The sequence below is a fragment of the Pleurodeles waltl genome, chromosome 12 (genome assembly GCF_031143425.1).
Source record: "Pleurodeles waltl isolate 20211129_DDA chromosome 12, aPleWal1.hap1.20221129, whole genome shotgun sequence".
In the NCBI taxonomy this organism is placed as follows: domain Eukaryota; kingdom Metazoa; phylum Chordata; class Amphibia; order Caudata; family Salamandridae; genus Pleurodeles; species Pleurodeles waltl.
Genome location: NC_090451.1, coordinates 218,969,297 through 218,988,869, shown reverse-complemented (window position 1 = coordinate 218,988,869; position 19,573 = coordinate 218,969,297). Strand labels below are relative to the sequence as shown.

Here is a 19,573-nt window from a genome sequence, read left to right as displayed (position 1 = left end):
TATTAAAGAAGAGGTCCACCACACACTCATGTGCGTTTTCGGATCAATGATGCACTTTAGCTTGGATATGACTGATGAATAAGCTCTACATTTTATTGAACATTATGGGGGTCATTATGACCCTGGCGGTCGGTGTAAATGTGGCAGTAGTACCGCCAACAAGCTTGTGGTACATACCGCCACATTATGACACTGGCGGGTTGGCTGAAGTCAGCCCGCCAATGTACCACACCGACCGCCAGGGCGGTAGCAGCCGCCGGGCTGGAGATAATCTCCAACCCGGTGGCCGATACTGTCCTGCCGGCGGCATTATGCTCCTGCCTACCGCCATGGTTTTCGTGGTTTCATGGTGGTAGGCCCTACCAGTGACAGGGAATTCCTACACTGGTAGGAGGTCCACCCCACAACACTTCCCATACAACCTCCAACCCACCCCTCCATCCACGCTCCCCCCTTCCAATCCACCCCCATACACACACACATGCTGGCACACACCACACATTCACACACTCACTCACAAAGGCATACACACATGCATCCATTCATTCACGCACACATCGATACACACATCCAAGCTTACAAACATGCATTCACTTTTCCCTTCATTCATGCATTCTCACACATACACAACCCTACACACTCATGCACATGCACGCACACACTCACACAGTCATGCACACAACCACCCCCTCCCCTGTCGGAAACCCGACTTACCTGAATCCAGGGGGTCTTCCGGCAGGGGCCGGGACGGGCACTGCTACCGCCAGCAGCACCCGCCAGCAGAACACTGCCAGGCCGTATTATTTGACATAATACAGCTGGCGGCGGTCCACTGGTGTGGCGCTGATGGTGGTAGCAGCGCCACCTTAACACTGTCCGCCAGTATGGCCACAGCCGGTCATATTAGGGCAGACGGATGTTAGCTGTGGTGAAGCTCAGCAGTAGGTGGCACTTACCACCAATGTTTTATTGAGGGCCTATGTCACTTGTGATATTCCAAAAAAGAACCAAAACAAAAAACCCTGTGAGCATGTTTTATGCTTTCAATCACACATGTGTGGTAAATATCACTTAAGCAGTGCTTAATTTGTGCTGGTTGTTTCCGGTGCTGAGCACTGGCACTTTTTTGTGAGGGCCGGGCGTATTCTTATGCCTCAAGCATTTGCTGCGAGAAAAAGACACATATGGCAAAGACGGAAGAAGACAAAACTGAAAAGCGTCATAAAGGGAGAAAGTTGCAGGATGAGCTGAAGGGGTAGGGGTGGCCGTAAATGGATTGAAGAGGCCCAAGATGGCTTCAGGATTACGCTGCCTCAGTATTCAGTGCTGGCAGATTTAATTGCAGCAGTCTCGTGTTTAAGAGAAGGGTTTTCAGCACCAGCACTTCTTTATTTATAAATTAAGCACTGCACTTAAGTAAATATTGGAACAAAATCAAACATTACTCTAAATGTTGCTTTGGATTTCCAAAACCAATTGTACAGAAAGGAAGAGTGGACAATTTAATGTCATCTGTAAGACTTGTGGTTACTGGGAAACAACCAAAGAATACTTGTAATCTTAGGAGATTGCAGGCATCACAATGTTTCAACTATTACAATCCTTTAATTCTACCTATGACGGATGCTAACATGGTTATACAATTTGTTGCAGATAACTCTACAGCTGTTGCATGTTATGGTACTTCCTATATAACAAAGGGTGAAAAAACTGATATGGAGGAAGTATGGAAAGAAGTATCTACAGAGCATTCTTTAAGTGAACAATTATACCAATTTAGTCTACAAATGGTACCTCACTGTGAGGTCAGTAGATATTAAGCCTGTGAACATTTGAGTTCTTCGAGCTTATATTGTAAATCCCAGGCAATTGTGGTTACCTTAGGATTGTCATCATGTCAAAGAGTTCTCAATAGCCTACCTGAAACTGAATACCTTTTATATTTTGAGCCCGGTAACAAAGACTTATTGAAACCCAATATGTTGGACACATATTCCTCAAACAGAAGTCCTTTGTTAGAAAACCTAGTGCTCTATTAAGTTGCACAGTTCTACACATATCGAAATAATATGGCAGAAGGTGTCAATGCTGGACAAATATTCTGAGTTCAAGCGACTAATGAATGTTTAATAGGTCATTCTAAATCTCTTATTAATCACTGGAAAGTGAGATGTGACACCAGAGAAAAGAAAGAATTCTACTATTTAGCACTTCTTTAACTATTTAAACCATGGCTCAAAGATGAAGAGATTATAGGTCCCTTTGAATCCTATCAAGATGTACGCAATGTATGTAAACACCACATGTCAGTACCTTAATTTCAGACATACTTAGAAACGCTGGAACAAGAAATAGCAGAACAAAATAACATTAATGCTGAAATTCAACACAACACTCCATCAGCTTTTAATACTACCACTTCCAGGACCGGTGACCCACTTGGACAACCAATGTTTGATAATGAAGCTATGGTTGCCAAGGATGAGGCTGAACATGGAATGGAAGAAGTATAAAAAGGAAGTGGAGCATTTGGATTACTTAGTATTGCTATTAAATTCAGAACAACAAATACACAAAGACAAAGCAGTTAATAAATCATGGACTTTAACACAAAAATGAATTATGTGAATGTAGTGGTTATGAACCTTTGTTACAATATGTCAGTGGCTAAGCTGGAACTGGGAAAAGCTTTCTTATTAAAATAATGACTGTGTATGTGCATAAAGCTATGATTTCAAATTTACCTTGTGTAGTTACTGTTCCTACTGGAATAGCAGCACATACTATCAAATGAAATACTTTACATCTTCTACTGTTACTTACTGTGGAGCATGACAACAAATTGGAATACTTGAAATTAAATATTGATACGTCAAGAACTTAGGAGAGTTCTCAAACAAGTAAAAGGTTTGTTCATAGGTGACATAATCATGGTTCCACTTAATGTTTTTGTTCATTTGCGGATGCAAGAAGCACTCAGAACATCTTACGAAGTCTTATCTGGAGGGAATTGAAACAGGTCATTGTTTATTGAGACCTATTACAACTGACACCTGCTAGAAATTAACAGATTTACCAAAAAATATCTGCAGGGGCAAACTCAGAATTCTATGGGAAGTATAGGCAATGTCAACATTTACCTGAATTTTACATACAGAGAACTAACACAGAATATGAGGCAAGCTAATGATGAACATTATGCCAAGATATTACTAGATGTTCGCTTTGGCATTCTCACAAAAGAAGTACAAAATATGCTAAAGGAATAAAGTACATGTACATTGTTCCCTAACCTTCTGTCACCTGCTGAAGTAATGCATTTTCTTTCACAGTCATAGCGCATTGTTTTGTTTCATGCCAACTCTTGAGGAATGTGCTCAAATTAATAATAAAATGCTACTTCTAGAAAAACAAGCATTGTCAAAGCCAACAGGTCTCGTCCTATGCAATAGCTATTGGCTTTGTCTATAGGTTTTGGTCATGTTGTATACCAGCTTGGCAGCTGTTCAGCATGGCTAAAAGTTAGTGGCATAAAAGAGACTGACGTGGAGTATTGTGGAGTAGAGTGGGGAGTTATAGAGGGTCGTGAGGTGTTATGGAGTTCCGTAGAGCAGTGTAGAGTAGAGTAGAGTGGAGTGAAGTGGAGTGTCATGGAGGGGAGTGGCATAGTTTTGTTGAGGGAGCAGATTGTCAAAGTGGAAGGGTGTAGAGTAATGTAGAATTGAGTGGTGATGAGTGGATTAGAGTGTCAGAGTGGAATAGCACAGAGTGTTGTAGAGTGTTGTACAGCAGAGTGGAGCTGCGTAGAGGGAATTGCTTAGAGTGGGGTTGGGTGTTGTAGAGTAGAGTGGTGTAGAGTAGAGTATATTGTTATAGACTAGAGGGGCAGAGAGTGGAGTAGTGTAGTAGAGTGGAATGGCGCTGAGTGGAGTAGAATGCCGTAGAGTGAAGTGGCATGAAGTAGAGTACTGGGGTGGAGTGGAGTACTGTGTCGTAGAATAGGGTGGAGTAAAGTGGCATGAAGTAGTGTAGAGGGAGTTGCGTAGAACATTGTAGTGCGGAGTAGTGTCATAGAGCAGCATACAGTGGAGGAGACTGTTGTAGAGTGGAGTGGCATAGTGGTGTATAGTATCATAGAGTGGAGTAAAGTTTAATGAAGTAGAGCAGTGGTTCTCAACTTTTTGATTTCTGTGGACCCCCACTTTAACATTAATGGAACCCAGGGACCCCCACTGAATCATCATGGGAATCCGGGGACCCCTGTCTGAGTCATTACTGGAAGCTGGGGACCTAATTTGTCAATATTTGTTAATACTTTTATTAATTTTCTAGGCTCTCGCGGACCCCCTGAGATGGCTTTGCGCACCCCCAGGGGTCCCCGGACCACAGGTTGGGAACCACTGAAGTAGAGCATCCTGGATTGGAGTGTTGTAGAGTGGCCTAGAGTGAAGTGACGTAAAGTAAATTGGTGTAGAGTGGCATAGAGTGGAGTGCCACAGTACAGACTGCAGTGGCATACAGTGTAATGGCGTAAAATGGAGTGACATGTGGTGAACTAGAGTGGCGTAGAGTGCAGTAGCATAAAGTAGATTGTTTCAGAGTAGAGTGAAGTGGTGCAGGATAAAGTGGATAATGCGGAATAGAGGTCAGGGTAGCGTAGAGTGGCGCTGAGTGCAGTGGTGCAGAACAGATTAGAGTGGTGTAGAATGTAGTGGCATAGAGTGCACTGATGTAGAGATGAGTGGTGCAGAGTAGAGTGCTGTTGCATGGAGTGCAGTGATGCAGAGTAGCGTAGACTTCAGTGATGAAGAGTGCAGTCTTGCAGAGGAGATTGTTTTCGAGTGCAGTCATGCAGAAAGCACTGTTGTATAGTGCAGTGGAGTAGAGATGAGTGTTGCATAGTAGAGTGCTGTAAAGAGCAGTGGTGTAAAGTACAGTGGTGCAGATTAGAATAGAGTGGCAAGGAGTGCAGTGACGTAAAGAGCAATGGTGTAGAAAGGTTTAGCATGCAGTGGCATAGAGTGCAGTTTTGCAGAGTAGAGTCTCTTAGAATGCAGTGGTGTAGTGTGTATTGGCATAGAGTGCATTGGAATAGACTGCAGTGTCACAGAGCTTTGCAGAGTAGAGTGCTGTAGAGAGCTGTGGCATACAGTTCAGTGGTGCAGAGTAGAAAAGAGTGGCGTAGAGTGCAGTGACGGAGAGCGCAATTGTGTAGAGTAGCGTAAAGTGTTGCAGAGTATAGTGATGCAGAGTACAGTGATGCATAGATGTTAGCACAGAGTGTGGTGATTTTGGGTAAAGTAGTGTAGAGTACAGTACAGTGGTTTAGAATAGAGTGGCATAGAATGCAGTGGTGAAGGGTAGATTGTTTCAGAATAGAGTAAAGTGGTGTAGAGTAGAGTGGATATACATGTGTGTATTTAATTGTAAATAACACTGGTGCACTTTAAACTCACTTGACTCACCTTCACTGTGCTGTCACTTAATAGGAGCACTTACATGATTGATATGTAACCAATCTATTTAAAAAAAAATATTAAGTGAATCATTTCTAAAAAAAAAGAATTCTTTTGTTGGTTTAAGTTTGAATTAAGGTTATTAATTACAGAAGAAACCTTACCTATGAGGAGGGTTTCATTCCATTACTGCTGTGGAAGTCAAGGGCTACACTAACCCCGCAGGGACCACTTATTTGATTATAGTTCTCATTACCTAGGTCCACGGGTTACAGGGTTTGCCCTTTCAGGTTTCAGATCACCATCTAGACAGGCGGTGCACTAACAGGAACAGGTAGAGAGGGGAGAACTGAGGGAGTGGATGTGTGTTGCAGAGTCTGAAGCTGTGGCCAATGATGATAAGGTTGAGGTGGTCTCCTCCAACTCCTGCTCTTGCCTCCTTTTTACTGGTGCCAATCTTCAGGAGTGGATGAACGCTGGGTGTTCACGCAACCCAGATGTCCCAAATTGTGACTTTGTGGCAGAGGTTGAAGGTCACCAGTGGAGAATGCACTTTTTTCTCCCCTGGTGGCAGGGAGAAAAATTACCCCACCGCTCATTCTTTCAGCTTACTTCTCCTGTCCTCCTCTTGTACCTCCTGCAGCAGGATTTGCTCCTCTTTCTGTTCCTCCTTTTCCTCATGCTGGCCAGGGTGATCATGGTCAGCCATTCTCCACAGAAATTAGAGCAGCAAGTGAAAAGACTGCTGTGCAAAAAGAACACAACCTTCCCCTCAAAGATGATCAGTGGAAATCATGAGAAAGGAGTGTTAACTTCATCTTTCCAGTAATTGGCAGTCTTTTCAGCCAATCAAATTTTGTTTTACAATCGCAAATGACTGTGGCACAACCACGGTAGTTTCTAGGAAGTACTGCAGTACCAGTGAAATAAACAAATAATGATCATAAAATTGACATATACATATTAAAACCACACTATTACAACAGACCTGTTTTTTTCATATTTATATACATATTAAAACCAAAATATAAAAGTTAAACCATTGTTTACTGTGGCCTACAAAGATAGCCCCAAAAGGGGAAACTTCCCAGCAACTATAGAAATTATGATGTCTACCAGGAAGCCAGAATAAATGGGCTCTATATCCAGAGCCCAATACCACTACATGAGAGCAAAAAACATATAGATTGTGGTAACTGCAGGAAAGTAATTTACAAACAAATTACATTAATAACTAGGGACACCTTAGCACAATCATGTATATATGTGCATACATTAAGTTGTTACTTTAAAATTTGATTCAATATCGAAATTTATATATATAAATCTGCCTTTCCTTTCAGTTTAAATTTATAATTTTGTGCATCACCTTCACAATATAATAAGTAAGCGCACCTCCATACGAGCTATTTTCAGCTTACTAACCACTCAACAATAACTATAACTTGCCACTCTACCATGCACTGTGTTCTCATAAATTATGCCATTTGAGATCTCATGAGTATTGTTATAAATATTATGATTTCATATGGTATAAGTAATGTAAAATGAAAGGGTATGACCAGTGCATGGAGAAGGAGCCAAGCATGATGACATAATATTACACTTGTGTTTACACCCCTAGAGGCAATGTCAGCGCATATTAACGTTGGAAACAATTTTGCCATATTGTTATTGAAGTTGTTTAAGGAGATATTCTATCTTTTCCCAATGTGCTCTACCTTAATGCAAAAGGAGAGATACAATGTTGGCTATTCACCAAAGGGCAGCAGTTCCTACCACCGCAGTCTTACCAGTAGCATCTATCCTCTTGCTCTGCTTATCTGGAGAAGCATCAACAGTGTCCTGCGTGAAGGTGCACTTGAAGGCAGTATGTACCATGAGGGAGTCCACTCCCTGAAGTATGTATGGTAATTGGGGGGGATTTAAACTTTTTTTCTTTCTTTTTCTACCTTCAGGGTGACCAATTTGACTCTAACATGATCTTTAAAGATATCTGCTGCAGAGCTGATTTGACTTTTGGAGCCAAAAGGTTGATGGCTCATGCCAAGAGGGCCTTCGAGTCTTATGTACCTTTTTCTCTACCTGTGTGCTTGTTGATTTATGCGCTACTCTCTAAGGAGTGTGGTCTACCTTGGCAAGGAGAGCCATCTTGTGTTTTCACTGACCAGTGTACTCACAGTACTCAGAGTGGCCTTTATCCGAGGAGTGGACATCGACACCGGGCCACCTTGTGGTCATCTTCAAATCCACTGCATGGTTGACAGGTATTTGAGCAAAGGGGAGCCCTAATGATTCAGCTTCTTCCTCTGTGGATGCCAAAGGTGGCCTCCTTCTCACCTGTGTCTAATTCTCAGAGAGGACACTGCATATGGAAGGGTCACTACGCCACTCAACGGTGACTGAGTAACAAGGGTTGGATGGCTTTTGGTCGAAGGATTTGACAAATGGGAGGACCACACTGAAACTCAGAGCATACTCACTATGCGGCCAAACTCGATGGTGGAAAAAAAAAATCTAAAATGAAGTCAGTGCCCATGCATAATGTATGCCGTAGATTAGGTGAGTCACACTGCATCTCATGACTCTAGAATTTTCTTGGAAGGAAAAATAACTTGCAAAAGAATATATATACACACACACATATATATGCATACATACACACAAGATTGCCCACAATAGGTCTTTCAACAACAGACAGCTAAAGCTGCCAGTAGGGAAAGACCTATCAGTAATCCCTTGAAACAAACCACCTTAGGTACCACTGAAATGAGGGCTGATATTTCACAAAAGAGTAGACGTTTTCACAATGTGGAAATGTAGGCGTTGGAAGTATATGACTCGAAGACTGTTTTAAACACAATTTCTGGTCCATCCTTGTTACATTCGTGACAAATTGGTGAGGAAACCAAAAAATCCACTCTCTTAATACAAATTAATTTTGACAACATATGCTCAGAAAAGTGTAGTGAGTCGTAGATGTCTTGTATAATCCATCCCCTGCTCTCGCCTCTTAACCATCCATAGATTGATTGCAACGGTAATACAGAAGGTTTCTGAACTTTAGTGTGTGAAATAACTTTATACTTTCCCTTGCTGCATAGAATGGGTATCTGCGGGGACCAAAAAGGTTTGGACAACTTCCCTGCAAAAGTTGTAATCTAATTTCCCCATTTAAGTGCTGGTTATGGAGCCCGCTGCTCTGCTGCTGCTACTATCAAACAGTTTGTTTACCTGTACAAGTCTTTTTGGATATAGTCCTCTTTCGTTTTCAGTGACCGTGATGGTATGGATGACCCAGTGTCGCTTTTTTCGTCTTAATCCGGGATGTGCTACGGGTGTCTAAAAGAAAAGGCACTGGTTATGTGTTCCTCAGACACACCACACACCCACTCCAGTCCAATCTCCAACAGTAGATCAAGTGACCATTTTCAAGTTAGCCAACATAGCTCAGCCAGCTAACTCTTCTCGCAAAGGAAATGTTTGAAGCGATCTGGCGGAAGAGGACAACTTTTGTGTTCTGTTTGGGAAAAGGAGAGGGGTCTCCTACAAAACTCACCTTGAATGGCAAGGGGTCTTTCCACAACTTACAAGCCCAGCCTAGTCAATTGTTTGAGGCTTTGATAACGCACTACAAAGTAACATCTTCACTACAAACCATCAACAAGTATTCAAAAGGGTGCGCAGGCTGTTTTTTTAGTGACAGGCATTTATACAGTTTTGTTTTTAACCTTTTCACTAACAGACTTTTGTATACCGCACCGGTTAACCCAATGGTCCCTCGGTGCAGGATGAGGTTTCAAAAGCAGGAAGAAGTGTAATTAGCTGAGATAAAAAGCTAATAAGATGAGGAGAGAGCCTGAATATCAGCAGAGGAGCAGGCTGAAAGACTGTTGGAAGATATGGGTCTCAGACAATTTCTTTCAGTTAAGGAAGTTATCTTCCGAGCACAGGGTGGCCGGAAGCAGGTTCTAAAGAGAGGAGGCTTTGTGAGCAGAACACTCTGCCACTAAACGTTTTGTACCTTGCCAGGTGAACAGCTAGACTGTTGTAGGAATCAAACTTTAAGGGTCTCTTAAGAAACACAGTTGTCCAATGTAGGAGCTATGTAAGAGACAATTTAGTCATGGGCCACTCCACAGACTAGAAAAGCATCACTATTGGCAAGTAGGTTTCTCTAATGTAGGGCTGCTGGTGGGCGGATTGTGGCTGGTCACAGAACTGCTCAGTGGATTAGAACAGCAGAACATTAGGATGGTCAAACCCAAGTATGCTCCTCTTAAGAAAATCAGATAAATGCGTTGTCCGAGGTATCCTTGTTTGGACATGGATTTCAGGCTCCACTTAAACATCCTCCATGAGAAGTGATTCCACTTTCATTCTAACAATCGCAGGCAGTCTTACATTTCACGTTATTCATTTTCCCACACTCTTATGACAGGAGAAACAAAAAACAAGCAATGTGAAGGGTTGCATCAGCCATGTATCATCTATGCAGCATTCCAGTTCTCTACAATCCTAAGGACTTGAGTCCCGACTGACTAACTCGAGTACTGATGCCCCCATAACTCATTTCAGTACCAGGACTTCACAAGCTGGCAGTTCAAAAACCTGCTCACAACCCTCAGCATTTGGTTTCTTCTCCCATCCAAACATTACTCCTCAGGAGAAGATGTGGACTAATGGAACAGTTGAAGATTCTGGAACCGGGATACTTGTGTCCCAATCTCTACTACTCTGTTGCCCACAATGTGTGATATTAGACAGGCTGCTTCAAATGAGCAAATGGGTTAAGTGTTAGCAGTAAGCACTCTATCAATGGAAGACTGCAGCACTGGTGCCTTCCAAAGTTCTCTTAGTGGATTAAGCAGTGCCCATACTTCTAGTACCTGAGGTCTGTCATTTAACCAAACAATTCTCATCCTCGATCAGGGCCTTCCCATCACATTACAGCGCAATTTCTATCTTGACACTAATAATGGTGACACATTACTGCTGTTCAGTTTTTGTATGTGTAAATACAGGTATCGACTTAGTGACTTTACTGACAAATGTCACACTGTACACACACTCTACTCAACAGTTCACCAGGCCTTCCTTCTCTAAATATTTTGCAGCTATTTAAGTCCCAAGACCATATCACACAATTCTGCTAAGAGTATGCTATCCACATCATCCCCTTCTCACCCCTCAACTATTCCCAGACCAGAACCACTACAGAGCAGAAAAGGTAATCACCCCCAGTTTAAGTGTACAGTGAACTAATACAAGGTTGGATTCGGAGACTAAGGAGTGGGCCACAGCTGGCAATTATATGATACTGTCAAGAAACATAGGTACTGTCCTCCATACCAGCACAAAGCCCACCCTACTTCCTAGCAGGCTGGGAGACACATTGTCAGTCTAATGCTTAGCCTGAAAGGGACTGGTGTTATAACAGCTTTCCTGAAATCACAGCCGGACAATTCAAGAGTGGTCACAAACACAACTGCATCCATTTACACCTCCCACACTAGTGATGAGAACACTGCAGGCACTCACAACGGTGCTATTACACTACCCCTGCTCAACACTACTGGGTGGGGACTTCAACTCAATTATGGATCCCGATCTTGACTATAGCAATCCCTTGGCCTGGAAAATAATGGACCTGGCATCATGGGCTGTGTTCCTGACACCGGACACCTGGTGCTTCCTTCAACCTCAGACTAGGGAGTACACCTTCTACTCCCATTCGCATGGATCCTCCTATAGAATAGAGTTCTCCTGCCCTGAATAGAGACGGCTGGGCTAGTAGAGTCCCGAATTGTCCTACAGGCGCAGACCAATCATGCAACAACAACCCTCACACTCAATTTGCCCAGATGGGGACGGTAGGGGCAGTAGAGACTGAGCACGTGGCAGCTCTTGGACACTACATTCGCACAATAACAACTTCCTCCGACGGCAAATTTCTGATTATTTCACCATAAATAGAGTCACGATGGACTGGTCTACTGTACTTTGGGTGGTCTCATAGGCATTCCTGAGGGGACAGATAATATCTCACAAGGCTGCAGACAAAGGTTGCAAAATATACATAACATAGCAGCCTTGGAATACGAAATATGCTTGGTGGAGGAAAACCTTGCAGACTGTCCCAACGACCAAGCAAGATATAGCCTAGAAATGAAAAGACAGGCACTCAGACAGAAACTGCTTGACACGGCTTCTCTAGCACCCCTAACTATGCTGTAAAAGAGATATGAACTGGATGAAAAGGTAGAAAAAAGTTTACATTGGCTGTTGGCAAATCCCCTAGTAAAGACGATCAAGTCTGAGATACAACCGGCTCAGAGTGGCTTTGTATCAGGGTATAGCAGCTGTCACTATCTCCAACCCCTGAAAAATGCAATTGCCTTATCCTCTGACTCTACAGAGCGCAGGGCCCTTATTCAAATCGATTTTGAAAAGTCACGGTTTGTTGGCAATGTATGTTCCGCCTGATGGAACACATTAACTTTGGTCCCCACTTTCGCCCTTCAGTCCAAGTACTCTACGCCCAGCCTTGGGGAGGGTCAGGTTGAATGGGGAACTTTCCCTGCTCTTTAATACTGAACGAGGAAGGAGACAGAGTTGCCCACATCGCCGCTCTTGTTTGCTTTCATCATTGAGCTGGTGGCAGAATGGATTTCGCCAGACCCACGACTCAGTGACTTTTGATGGCCTGACGGTCGCTAGTAAAGGGCGTCATTATAAGCTGACGATCTCCTAATCTACATCAGCAACCCTGAGACATCTCTACCCCCACTGTTATCTATGTTTTAAAGCTACGCAGACACATTACAGAGAACTGGCTCATACAATGGGCAACTCAGCACTTTGAATAGTTAGGGATGCACATTGCACCTACCCACTAACAAGCGTGGGACCTCAATATCTTCAGGTGTGGAAAGATAAGGACCACTGTGAAAAGCCTCGCTAAATATAGTGGACAGTAGAGCACTGTTGATGATTGCGCTTCCTTGACTCCCTAAAACGCTACAGTACTATCCATACACTGATCAGCTCAGCAGCCCCAGGAAAATGCCTCTTGTAGCTTGAATCCATGTAGCTTTATCAGGAGGTCAACCTTTTGACCTTTAGAGTGAATTTCTTTGTCGTTGGTAAAAGAGTGAGAGTAGGTTCAGTTTTCTAGGCTCTTCTCTTGTCTCAGATATCAGGTACAGCCCTCTTCTGATCTTCCACAAGTCCAGGAGTGTTCCGAAGTAGGTACCTGGGGATGCCACATTTATGCCTGACACAGGCTAATGAATGACCCCTGAAGATGGGCAAACTAAAGGGGTAAAGTGTGTCAGACTAGCCCTTCTCCCATACTGTACTTTTAAGTACCATGCACCCTGCCATATGGGCAATGAGGCCTACAAAGGGGTGACCTATAAATATTCAAAAGCAAGGTTTAGGACTGTCAAAAGGGGTTATTCTGAAAGGTCAAATTTGTAGTAAAAAGCCTCCCAACCAGGCTACTGGTGGAAGGCTTGCAGTCATGTGTACACGGTCACTGTGGTGGATGGCACGGGGTGCTGAAGTTCACTTGTGACATTTAACTTACGAGCCTGGGTACATACTTGTACCATATACTAGGGACTATGGGTAAGTTAATTAGGGCAATCAGGCATATACCAATTGCATCATATTGGAAGGAGGAGCACAAGCACTTTACCACTGGTTAGCAGGGGTAAAGTGCACATAGTACTATAGCCAGCAAAAGCAGTGTTCAGCAAAAGGCAAAACAAACATCTGGGGTGACCCTGCAGAAATAGCAACATTCTTAACGTATCCGATATAGCACTACCAAGAGAACATCATGTACATCACATTCATCCAGTTCTAGCATTTTTGCTAAGAACAGGTTGCATTTTGCATTGTACATTGGCTTCTAACCTTGCACAGGTAGGCTTAGAAAGACTGGGACAAAGTATTCTTATCTTTAAAAAAAGTAAAATCCTGACTTAAGGCTTTCCAAAGAAGGAATGAGCGTGGAGGTAAAGAAGGCTGAAGCCATATTACAGACACCAAGATAAGATGAGGAAAGTGTTGGAAATCTCAGATTTCCAATGATGTTCTTACCCGACAGAGTTCATGCCTGTGCTTTACAATGACCACTGTAGAGTAATTAATTCTTTTCACATCCCAGCTGTGTACAGTAAAGCGCAGCTCACATCCATGTAACTGCATGCGGCGCTTTACCATGATTGTTCAATCCTTCCACACGTGGAAGCGAGAATCTCCAGCACTATATCGTCTGAGGTTTCGTTCAGGGCAGTCGTTGAAGCTCACTGTATAGTAGGGGAAACAAGGATCAATTTAATGCAAATAGGTTAAAGAATACAATGCAGAACTACAAGTATGTTGGGCGAACGAGCTCATTGGCGAGGGGAATTACATAGGACGAAAAGGCTTTTCAAAACACGTATGAATGGGTGATCAAGGAACACAGAGGTTGAAGAGCTATATTGCTTAAAATTTCCTCTAGATGCTATGGGAAGCTGCTAAAGATGAATTCACCCGACTTGATGGGACTCAAGCTGTCTATGGGTAATGGGGCTAAATTAATTTTATATAATGTATATAGCAGATCTGTTTCAAAGTCTTCAGAAGCTGTAGTTTTACCTTTATTGAAAGAGCTCATTGTGAGGGTCCCTAAATGGTCCTCTGTGAATGTTGGTGGGGATTTTAAAGCCACTTTTGAGCCCTCAGTACTCATTAGGGGGATTGCCGGCCAGGAAGACCACATGCAGGAAATTGCCCAACCCCAGAGTCCCTGTCTATCGTCAGCAGCCAAGGTTGTCTTGCAAATTATGGACCTTTGTCTAAGTTGTAATTTAAGAGCCTGCAATGGCCAAACTATCTGATTTGGTTAGATGCCCAACTTTTAAAAGGAACTCCTACAGGAGTAACATCAACTATTTCTTATTGGACACCCGCTTCTGGTCGAATTTTATTGAAATGGAAGTATCCTTATGCTCCAAGATTTGACTAATGACCATGATAGCCCCATTAAATTGCCCCTTGGTAGCCTGAGAACAGCCAACAATCGGAGGAATGTAAGGTGGGAGAACGTAGCAGACAATGATAACGTCTTAGCTCAAGTGTATCTGGAGTTGGGCCCCACTTTGTCTCTGTTTTCAGACCTCGATTCTTCCCCTGATTTAATAACCGCTTCCCATACCAAGTGCCTTGATGTCCTGACAAATACTAGTTCCACCAAATCCCTGTCCAAGGCAAAAAAAAATTCCCTTAAATCCTAAATGATTTAACAAGTCCTGTAGATCCACTAAGAGAGCCTTGGTTCAAGCTGTCAAAAGCGGCTCTCAGTGCGATATACAGCTAGCTAGACCTAAGTGCAAATCAGTCCAAAAACAGGCTAGCGTAGACTGGGATACTTCGATATGGGAGGATGTTTTGGACGCAATACGCTCAGGTAATCAGATTGATTTTTGGCACGTGGTTAGCCATGGCTCTAAAACATCTATTTTAAGACCAGAAAATGCTATCCTCTTCCAGGACTGGGCCAGACATTTCCAGGCTCCTTTATAGTGTAGGCCCAGAGGATTTTTCTGACCATACTGTTGGTGATTTCCCAGTGCTAAATTCACTTGCCGGACAGAAAAATGCTGATGACCTGTCAGGTTATTTTACTTTGGCTGAGACCCATCGCGCAATTTCCATGCAGAAACAGATCTGTTCAAGTCTGAACCCACTGTTTGGGCCTCCTACTTAAATCGCCTTGCCAATGCCATCACAGCAAGGGGACAAATCCCTGCTACCTGGAAAAAAGAAGACATAGTACTAATTTGCAAGAAGGGCCTCAAATCAGATCTGGCTAACTACCGTCCAAGAAGCCTGAAAGACAGGACAGAACATTTTCTACAGGCAAGTTTTGGACCATTTGCTAGAGTGGATTGAGGACAAAAAGTTTTAATAATATTTCAAGACGGGTTTCATTTAAAAATAAGCACTGTGGACCAGGTGATCTGATTCTAGCTGATAAGGTGGAAGGAGTTGGATCTTGGTAAAGGCAGCCTTTATGTGGTGTTTGTAGACCTGTGGGCTGCCTTCAATATGGTTCCCAGGGGCTGATTGTGGAGTGTCATTAAGGAGTTAGGTCGTAGTGCCCCACGTTTGAATGTCATAGTGCATTTACATTTTGATAACTATGCCCAAATCAGGTGGGGAGTAAATGGGGAAATTATGGAGCACATTAAAGTAAACAGAGGGGGTAGGCAAGACTTTCACCTTGCTCCTATGCGGTTTATCCTCCTTATAAGTGGTTGAGTAGACTTACTGATGAATTGCAAGAATGACGCCCCAACCTTAGGAGGTACGAAAATTCCAGCACTACTACTGGCAGATGATACCCTTTTGGTATCCAGAATACCACAGGGGATTGAGACCCTCTTTGCCAGGTTTATATTGTTCTGTACTAACAATGGCCTGAACATTAACACCATGAAAACCAAAGTTCATAGTAATCCATCCCCACAAGCACATTAGAGGGGTTGTTACTCTGTAGAATGAGAAGTTTGAGAGTAACAGATTTTGATTACTTGGGGGTTTGTCTTTCTTGCAGTAGCTCTCAAAGATCAGATCTCAAAGAGCATGCTCCTAGTCAATCATAGGGTGAGAGTTGCCCTTGGTTTGGCTAAAAGGACCTCTCTCCAACCTGTATCTCCTCTCTTGGAATTCTGGAGAGTGCAAGCTGTCAAGCCGCAGCTTATGGTGCTGAACTGTGTAGATATTGCAACAGTGATGCTTTGGGAACAGCTGAAAACAAATTCCTGAGGGCTGCCCCCAAACTCCCACAGATTACTCCATTAGTGTTCAGGCTTGATCTGGACATTCAGGCCATCACCCCTACAGTAAGACTGAGACAATTATTATATTGGCTAAGTATCTGACTGATCCTGGAGCTAGAACCATATAGACTTGGCCTGAAACATATTTTATCTTAAAAAAGAGTGGTCAAATTGTAGAAATAAATACACATATGAATTCCAACAATAATGCAATAAATCAATCATTGAGCATGCAATTTAATTGCTTTTTAATCGCAGCGTCTTACCCCATCCCACCAACTAGGACAACTGTTCAGATTACAGCAGTCATTTTTATATACATCGTCCAAAGTAAACCTTTCAAAGCCTTCTGGTTAGTGTCTCACATCCAGAGATCACTTAAAATCTTAACAATAAACAAAAGACAACAATGGTTAGTCCAAAAGTCCTCTCCTTATTCAAAGAGCCATGTGGTGTCCATAGAAATTATGTTGAAGATCCACATGTAAGAGATGGTTGCAAAATAAATCCCAGACATCCAACATCCTCATTTTCAGAGGGAAAGATGAGAAGGCCTGTGGTATAAAATTCTTTAAAGACAGAATTCAGCATTGGTTACAACCTCCCAAGAATATGCAGTCGAAAAAGTCTGAAACATATTTTAGGCAGAAAGTCTGAAACATATTTTAGGCAGGCACATGGAAGTGGTCATGCTCCTGTGGTGAAAGTATCTGAGGTCGACGTTAGCTCCTTTGGCCTTCTCCAATCTGTGGTCTAGTCCGGATCATTTCTTCCTCAGTTTTTTCATGAAGCGTGTCTTTAGGGAGAAAGATGGGAAAACCTTGACCTACCAAGTAATCGTTGGCTCAATTACAAAGAGTTTTCTTGAGATGAAATGTTTACCTCAGTTGGAGCCATACATGGACAAGATAGATCCACCTTTCACTAAGGCCCTATACATAAGACTCATGCCGGGCACCCTTCCGCTGGCATCCTTAACTTACAAATGGATGGGCACCTGTAACTGGGCCCGTTGGCCGTTCATCCCTAGTCTACAGAAATTAGGATACTCTCTTTCCTTTAATGGTTAAATGTTGTGTTTATTTGTTAACCGTGGTTGGTTGAAGTACAAGGATGTCTTGTGTTACTGTGAGTCCTTCCTCTTCTTTTCCTTCTCTGCCAATGTGGTAACTGCCTTTCCTCTTTCTTCTTCTCCCCAGGTGGTGTTTTCGGCAGAGTTTGTCACCTCGGTGGAATCGGAAAAGGGCACAAGGAGTCAGGTAAGTGCTTTCTGGATTTTTAAGGAATAAGGGGTAGTGCTAGTGAGAGAAAATCAGTAAGGGGCCCATTATAGTGTTATCAGACTGCTCGGTGCTCTCCGGCTATTAACAAATAATCTACATTGTTGTTGGGGTGGTGGTTTTTCAATATAATCTCAAGTGGTCCTGGCCCTTTCCCTCTGCCTAGGAGGGTCTGTACCTTGTTCAGCCATGTTCCTCCTGGAACGTAACTGGAAATGTGCTTCGGTTGTCCCCCTGCTGTCCATCCGACTCCTCCGCTTACTCGGGCCTCTGGTTGGTCATGCTTACAGGCTTGGCACCTCTCATCTGGCTCTTCTCCGGTGTTTGGTACCATTGTTCTTCCATCCGTGCTCCTCAATTTTCTGCTCCCGTTGTCATCCTTCCCCCTGTCCGCGCTCCTCGCTTCTGCACCCACTGTTGTCGCTCCTCCTGACCTCGCTCTTTGCGGCGTTCTTTTCATCGCACTCTTTCGTAGAGTCATAGAGACTTCAGGGTGATGTACTCGTCCCCGGGGAACTGGGGAAGCGTCTTCTACGCCATCTTCCCGGGCTGCGGCTTCCCAGCTACAGCATTAAACAGAGGAACAATCTATGCTCAGCATGAACAAAGCAGGTGGAATTAGTTGAGCACTTCCTGTTCTTCTGTCTCAAGCATGCCAGACAACGAAAACGCTGGATTGTTTCACTATGTCGTGCTCTGGGCACGCACCAATTGTGAGTTGCTTTGAGAAGCTGCAGGTTTGACACCAGACCCTTTATGGCATTCTCAGGCGCAAAATATTTAGAAAGTGTATGGCATGGTTATTCCAAAACTCTACTACACTGCACTGTATGAAGTGAGATCTCTTGTTTCGAGCTTCTTTGTTACAAAGTGATGACACTAGGTAGACAACATACATGGATTACTGGAAAGCTGTGTACTTTTTTTTTTATTATAACAGGTTATACTCTGTCAAACATTTGCACTTTGTTTTATTGTCCTCTGGGAATTCACAAGTATTTTTTACAGCAATGTCGTTTGTGATAGTGGGCTAGATCAATTATGAACACTATTATATTTTGGGCCAAATTGAATATTTTATTGCACGTATTTTGCTTGAGCTTTTATGATCTTTGACCGAAAAAGTATTGAAATGAAGTGCTTTCAACTTTTCAACTCTCTGTCTTTGGAATTCATTCAGAGTGAGCGATCCTTCGACCTTTCATACAGCAAGACCAGGCAGGATGCAAGGGCATAAACCCCTTCAGTCAGCCCTTTCCTGTAATATAAGTAGTACATGACTCTGTTATTGTTTTGGGAAATATTGGCCGCAGTTTATTTACAATTGATTTACAAGCTGCTTGCCCTGCTTTTATGAGGGCCATAAATAATTCCATAATTTCAGGTGTATGTGTAACATGGGGGTAATGCATTGTCATAAATCATCTTTCACCCATGAGGTTAAAAGCCCTTGTGTTATTCTTACATTGTTAAGGTTTGTCATTACACACTTTGCATTTTAACAGCTCCCATATATTTTAATATCTGCTTGTCATCTGTCCATCAATATTTTGCCACCAATCACTCTCACGTTTAGTCCTTTGTGTATCTTGCCCCTTGGCGTTATTCCTTTTCTACATATAGGAGGGTACTCGTTTCTTTTTAGGCTTAACTCGCTACCTTGTTTAGTCCTTGTATCCTGCTTTCCGGCATACCCGGGCTGCGAGTGCCGTGTTTCGAGTACCTCCCCTGACTGACTTACCCTGCCGTGAGGCATCCCAAGGTAAGTAGCCCTGCCACCCCGCTGTGTTGGTTGCGGCCTTCGTTGTTCTTTCGCTGACCTTCTCCGCCACGCCACCTTTGGGTTACCGCCCAAAAGGTGCCTCCCCCGTCATGATCCCTCTATTCGCAGCCTGCAAGTTGCAGTGCTGCCCACAGGTTTTTCCAGAAAATCTCCGTTCCCCGGGGAGACAGGTGTGTCCCGTCTTCTGCAAGGTATTCTGGTCTCTGCAGGCTGATT

At 43.2% G+C, this 19,573-nt stretch overlaps 1 protein-coding gene across 1 annotated transcript in view; it reads right to left on the bottom strand.

Moving 5' to 3' along the window:
* The window catches only part of LOC138267108 (blastomere cadherin-like), a 132,246-nt gene that overhangs the window by 72,925 nt on the left and 39,748 nt on the right, over positions 1–19,573 (bottom strand). The window contains exons 2-3 of the mRNA XM_069215957.1: positions 17,837–18,137; positions 8,691–8,798 (exon numbers count right to left, since the gene is read on the bottom strand). Of these exons, the coding sequence (XP_069072058.1) occupies positions 8,691–8,798; positions 17,837–18,137 (409 nt within the window). The remainder of the gene's footprint in view (positions 1–8,690; positions 8,799–17,836; positions 18,138–19,573) is intronic.